We start from the raw sequence: 7,071 nt of genomic DNA on the forward strand, positions 1-7,071 counted from the left end.
CTGTGGCTTGTTGATTTTGTTATAAGGTGGCCTACTAATTATATGATGAGAATGGTAATAAAAATATCTATGGGAACATGGAACAAATCAGTAATTAAGGATTAAGTGGAAAAAACTGGCAGCAGCACAGTAGAAACAGTACTGTGGAACAGTAGAAACAGTAGAAAATTTATACTTTTATAAATTAATACTAATAATACAGTAGACCCTCTGTATGTTGACCATCCAAGGGACTATAACAAACTGGTCAACATATGGAGGTCGTCAACTTAAAGAACTTAAGGCCTACTGTATTGATACTTACATGTGGCATGTGAAAATTAGGTCAACTTAAGGAAGTGGTCAATGTATGGAGGGTATATTGTAACTTACAAGGTAATATTCATGCCAGGAAAAGACCCAGAAGACCACGTAGCAAAGCGTTCACAGGGATCACCTCTGGTGGGAGGCGGGTTTGAGTGGTGGGGTTGAGGAAGCGGGGATATTTTGCTTTTTATTTCATACTCTTCCAGTTTGGGTATCACATGGTTGGGACACACTGCTTTTGAAATAAAAAAAGTACTGAACAAGTGTTTTCTTCAGTGCCTGGGCACGAGTCCTTGTCAGTTTTATGGGGCACTCTCTGAATGTCTTCAGCATTCTCTCTGGGATAAGAGGTTCGACTTCACTCCCTGCCACCTGAGAAGCTCAGCTGTCTGGTTTGGGGTTGGGGAGGGGTAGAGACACGTGGCAGGTCTCACCTGGGGAATGGCCCGGGAGCAGCTGCGCCAGGTGTACAGCATGACCGCATACTCGTGTCCTTCCTCCAGCATCTCATTCTGAAAGAGCAAAATATCCTTAGCAAGGAGAACTACGCCGGTGCTACACACTTCTCAACAGCCCCCCAGATCCTCACCACTCAGTGTGGTCCGGGGACCAGCAGCATGGGCATCGTGGGGAAAAGGCGGTTCTGCAGGGGGTGGGCGCTTACTAGAAAGGCAGAATCTCAGGCTCCTCCCTGGGCCTATGGGATAAGAATCTATATTTTGACAAAATTCCCAGATGATGCACACGCACAGCAAGCTTGAGAGGAATCGTCCTAAATCATCCTCATCAGACGCCCAAGGACTCTAGGCCACATTTACCAAACAGATGGATGGCTACCTTAGGAAGAATGAGCAGATCGATGTGTTCCCACAGCAAAAGCTGCCCCAGATAGAAGGCTGGCAAGAAAATAAGCAAGTGGCAAAACAGTACGTGTAGTAGATAGGTTAAAAAACAACATCACTATTACACTGGAACTAACTAACCATCCCCAAAGTGCGCATCTGGTAGAAAGCAAGCAGGTGGGAAGGGGCAGGACAGGAGGGGTCAATTCACACCTAACAGGTACAATGCACACTGGGCGAGGGGCACACTTATAACTTTGACTCAAACTGTATCAAAGTGATTCATTTATCCAAAACATTTGCATTCTTATACTATTCTGAAATTAAAAACAATAACAACAAAAAGCCCAGGATAATTATGAATATGTATTATGGATTGAAAAAAAAATTTGATGCAACATGAACCAAGCTATGAATAGCAAGCTTTCTGTGAGACTGAATTATTTTGTTACTTCTTACATCGTATAGACTCTAACGTTCACAATCGAATAAGAGCCCACATTATTATTTTATGAGCAGGAAAACGATTAATAGCAATTTTAAAAAATCATGTAGAGCAGATGGCAAAACAAACATGAGAAATGAACATGAAAAATACAGTGATGACTCAGCTCACCCAGTAGGTGCTACTGTGAAATGAGCCCTCAACTCAGGTCCAAATATGTGGGCTCCAATCCCAGTGTTATCACTTATTAACCTTGTAGCCTATTGGAAGTCCCCTCAAAATTCTCCACTTAGTTATCTGTTAAATGATGATAAAAATAATAATCTCATAGAATTTTGGAATTAAAAGGATTACACACACACACAAACACACACACACACACACACATCTCTATGTATAACAGAGAGTGCCAAAAATATATATACATTTTAATGAAAAAACTGTAATAAAATTGTAATAATCAAGTTATGTCTGACATTTGACTTCTGCAATTACAAGAGACACAAAATACAATATACAAGGTAACAAACATCATTGGTATATATTGACAATTACAATTTTAATACAGTTTTTTCCTTTCTTGAAATGTGTTTACTTCTCTTGCTACCGTCTGAAAGGGGTAAGCAGTGGCACCCAGAGACTAGAGAAGAGAGAAAATATTCAGGTCAAGCTTATTGAAAGGGGAGCATGACCTGCCTGGGCAGTGCAGAGGTTGTGTCTGTGCCTGGGGGCACTTAGAGACCCCTTTTATATGGGGCCATAGGGGCTGGGCAAATTCCACAGCTTGCCCAGAAAGTTAGGGTCTTTGGCAAAAACGTATTTTGGGGGACTAGCCAGATCCTTTGTGTCTTAGGAGGAAAGGAGGAGTAGGAGGGGAAGAAAGGGTTCAGGTGTGGCTGCGTTAGGCCCCCCAACACCCTCTATACATAAACACACTCCAGTTCACCTCTAAGACAAGTTAGGAAAACAATCTAGCAGCACCACAAGTTACCATTTGACCCATCAATTCCATTCCTAGATGTATAGCTAAGAGAATTGTATATTTTAAACGGTTTTATGGTCAACAGACAGTATGCCTTGAAAAATACAATGAAAAATAATATTACTAGGTCATTTCCCTTTGTATGTGTAAATGTTTGCATCTACACGGAAATAAACCCTAATTGCTCTGTTTTTAAATCCACATACCTATTTCATAATGTCTTGTTAGTACAAGATCAGATTTAATTTGCTTATAACAGTTCTGTTTGCATTAGCAAATGTCCAGTGACAAATCACTTTCAATTCTTAATTTAGAGAACTTGTTAGATCAGTAACATGTCCTTGAGACTAGAAAGAACCAATGTCAAAGTCAAGCCTGTGGGTCTCCTACAGCCTCAGAACACATGTCAAAAAGGGGAAGAAATAGTTATGTAAGAAACACGTGTTTACTTTTAGTACCAAACTAAACACCTGCAAGTAAGTATAATTCCAACTCATTTATTCAAAGAATGTTTTACTGACCACTCTGGGGTCCTGGGCTCTGCTTTGTGCTGGGCATAGGGCAGTGAACAAGGATATGGACTCTGCCCTATGGACAGTTTGGTTGGCCATCGGCCAGACTGTAGTCTAATCATGCCTGAAATGCAAAAGGCAGGATGGTGTGGTGAAAAGAACAGGGCCCAGGCTGGCTCTTCTTGGGCCCATCTTTTAACTTGTAAATGCCACGGTTTCCTTATCTGGAGGTAAATGGTTGGTCCAAATTATTGGTTCTACACACTGAAAATTCTGTAATGACTAGGCCATACCCCCAACTAGCTAAATATTTATTGGGGGTGAGGGTCTAGGTAACTGGTATTTTTTAACGATCCCCAGGGATTCCCTTTGTGGTCTAGCTTGCAGCTGCAGAACTAAGGATTCATAAAGTCCTTTACATTTCCAATATTCTGTAGTCAGAGACTTAAATCCAATGTGAGTCTGGTTCAAATTTCAGTGCTGGTAGTGACAGATTTTATCTCTCAACATTCAGACAGCCCCCGCCCCCTGGAACCATACACTTGGTCAACTGTGTAGTTGATATACTTTCTCTTCCTCTCTTCTGTGGTCATTCTGGCCTTTAAGAGTGAACTTGCCCAAGTGTGGCAGGAGAATTATAAGAAAACAAGTGCCCACCTGCTGCTACTGAGCAACTTTCCAAGGTACCAGTGGAAACTGTTGACTGAAGTGAGATTTTGGTGTTATCCAAGAATGTTACCTGTACACCTTACTTATAACTCATGTCTAAACCACATCAACACTATCCTTGTGTAGGCAGAATAAAGACCCCCTAAGCTGTCTGCATCCTAATCCCCAGTACCTATGAATATGTTACCTCATGTGGAAAAAGGGACTGTGCTGATGTAATTATGTTAAGAGTCTTGAGTTGAGGAGGTTGTCTTGAATTATCCTAGAGAGCTTAGTGGAATCACAAGCATCCTTATAAGTAAAGAAGGAGGCAGGAGAATTAGAGGAGAAGTAAAGATTCAAGCAGAGTTCAAGGTGATAGGACTGCTCACTGGATGGGGACCAAAAGCCAACGAGTGCTGGCAGCCTCTAGAATACTGATTTTCAACCACTACGCCATGGCACACGAGAGGATTTCGGTATGCCACGAAATTTTTGAAAGATCATTAATTATTTGCAAAAGAAGTTCAAAGCACATTCTTTTTTTTCCACCCCTTTTTTCTGATCAACATAATTTAAGTGTACAATGGAAGTTTAACTACAGATTCAAGTGTGCCGTGAGAAAAAAAAGGTTACAAAAACACTGCTCTAGAAGCTGGAAAAGGCAAGGAAACAGATTCACCTAGAGCTTCCAGAGAGGAATGTAGCCCTGCCAGATGTAGGACTTATAACCTCAAGAACTGCAAGCACATAAATTTTTATTGTTTTAAGCCACTAAGTCTGTGATAATCTGTTAGAGCAGCCATAGAAAGGAATACTATCACCTTCCAAACCAGTCTCTCCTTCTGGCTTGCCTACTGGTGGCCTTGAACTGGTATTTGGGGAAAACTCCATTGGCATGGTTCCAGCTGACTACTAAGCCAAGTGGACTCACACACCCAGTGGTTCTCACATCCACATACTCTTGGCCAGCCCCAGGGCCATCCCCTCATTCAGACTTTAATGCGTCTATGCAGACAAATTTATCTTGACTGGTTCACTTGCCTCATTCACCCCCACTTAAAACTCATTCTACACACACTAACAAAAGAAATTTATCCCCAAAGCAGGGTTCTCTCCACATCTCTCCTTAGGGATGAAGATTTTCCATTGTTTTGATTTTTTAAATACATTAAAGCCTCTGTTATGAGCTAAATTGCATACCCCCCAAATTCCTATGTTGACGCTCTAACCCTTCAGTACCTCAGGATGGGACTATATTTGGAGACAGGGTCTTTAAAGAGGTAATTAAGTAAAAAAATGAGATCATTAGAATGGGCCCTAGTCCAATCTCACTGACATCCTTTCAAAAAAAGGAAAAATTTGGACACACAAAGGGATCCCAGGGATGCACACACACACACAAAAAAAAGATCAGGTGAGGACGTAGTGAGAAGGAGCCGTCTGCACGCCAAAGACAGAGGGCTCAAGAGAAAATACATCTATGGTACCTTGATTTTGCACTTCTAACCTCCAGAACTGTGAGAAAGTAAGTGTCTATTGTTTAAACTACCCAGTCTGTGGTACTTTGTGATGATAGCTTGAGCAAACTCATACACCCTCTATGCACTGACCCTTATCTAATTTTCTACAAAAGGTACAATTTCCCTATATGTACCATATAGTCCAAACCCAAACAGTCCCTGAAAATTCCTGCCCCTGTACCTTTACTCATGCTGGTTCTTCTACCTGGTACACTCCTCCCCCCTGTCTCATCTCTGACTGATAAAACTCTGTGAGACAAGAGAGAACAGTGGCGAGATCAGGACTAGGGATCAGTCCTGGATTTCAGATCCAGTCTTATGACTCACTAGTTGTGGCAACACGAGCAACTTGCTTATAAACTTCTCTAGGCCTCAGTTTTCACATCCCTAAAATAGGTTTAATGATCCCTTTGCTAGTAATAGGACTATTAAGAGGATCCCATAACATGCATGAGAATACCTTATACACATTTTAAGGTGCGATATACCTATAAGGAACCTTTACAAGGAACATTACATTTCCAATACTCTTTAGTCTGAGACTTAAATCCTCCTACAAGGCTGCATTCAAAAGCTACTTCCTTCATCAACCTTTCTCTGACCCTCTCAAGGCCCTTTCAAGAACATATGATTTTGAACTTTTACCATGACCTTTACCCTTAACTTTGTGTGGTATTATCTGTCTGCAAAGTGTAGCCCAGTTTTATAGTCAGATAGACCTGGGTCTAGATCTGTCACTGGTCAGCACCAGATCCCTGAATAAGTTACTTATCATTTCCAAGATCCAGTTTTCCCCATTTGTAAAATGGATATTATAACAGAACCTACCTCACAGGGTTGATATGAGCAGTAAATGAGATGCTTCTAAAATATTGGCACAGAAAAAGTGTCCAATAAATGGTAAGCTTGCTAATTTCCCACTTGACTCATTGTGAAGCAGGACCTGCCCCTGTTTGGCCTTTAAGAGGTGATTGGGTCCTAAGGGCTCTGCCACCATGAATGGATTAATGTCATTATCACAGAAGGGGGTTCCTTATAAAGGATGAATTTGGAAGGCATCTCAGCCATGTGATGCCTTCTGCCATGATATAACACAGCAAGAAGACCCTCAACAGATACCAGCCACTCAATCTTGGAGTTTCCAGGCCACATAATCACAAACCAGTAAGTTTCTGTTCATTATAAATTACCCAGTCTATGGTATTCTGTGACAGTGGCACCAAATGGACTAAGACATATTGTGGGAAAGGTTTATTAAGCCACAGGAAGAGCCTATAAATGAGGAAATTGAAATTCTTCAAATTTTAGAAATTTTGCCTGAGAATAAAATTGATGAAAGCCCAAGAGGGAAGGGGATGATTCCTCCACAGACGGGTCAGATCCTAAGAAAGAAAATAGTAACTGGCCCTCTTTACAAATGATACAGTTTCCTAGGTGTGTTACTCCAAAGCCAAAGCCAGTGTCCCTTTGCTGAGGAACCTTTTACACTTTGGTCAAGAGACAAAATTCCACACACTTGGTAATCTGCAAAGACAAGGCAGGGTTTAATCACATGTTAATTCAAAAAGCATGGGAGCTCAGAGAAGCCAGCAGTGGGGATTAAGCTGGGTGCTCACAGTGAGTAGGATTTTGCAAAGCTGGAAGATAAAGGGGAACAGTACGTCCCTGGGCACTGAGAGGGAGACGGGGCAGAACGTGAGGATGGGCTTAAGCAGATGGTCTGACTGAGGCGCGGGGATCTTGGAGGGGCTGAGCACGCACCCCTGATATGAGAAGCTGCCTGCAGCCCCTCCCACCCGGCAGGCAGCATGTC

General features: G+C 41.9%; 1 protein-coding gene across 1 annotated transcript in view; it reads right to left on the reverse strand.

Annotated features, from left to right (window-relative positions):
- CYFIP2 (cytoplasmic FMR1 interacting protein 2) overlaps nt 1–7,071 on the reverse strand; it is a 126,811-nt gene that overhangs the window by 98,591 nt on the left and 21,149 nt on the right. The window contains exon 3 of the mRNA XM_023515393.1: nt 741–818. Within this exon, the coding sequence (XP_023371161.1) occupies nt 741–818 (78 nt within the window). The remainder of the gene's footprint in view (nt 1–740; nt 819–7,071) is intronic.

Source organism: Otolemur garnettii, unplaced genomic scaffold (assembly GCF_000181295.1).
Source record: "Otolemur garnettii isolate 467f Iridium unplaced genomic scaffold, OtoGar3 scaffold00003, whole genome shotgun sequence".
NCBI classification, from domain to species: domain Eukaryota; kingdom Metazoa; phylum Chordata; class Mammalia; order Primates; family Galagidae; genus Otolemur; species Otolemur garnettii.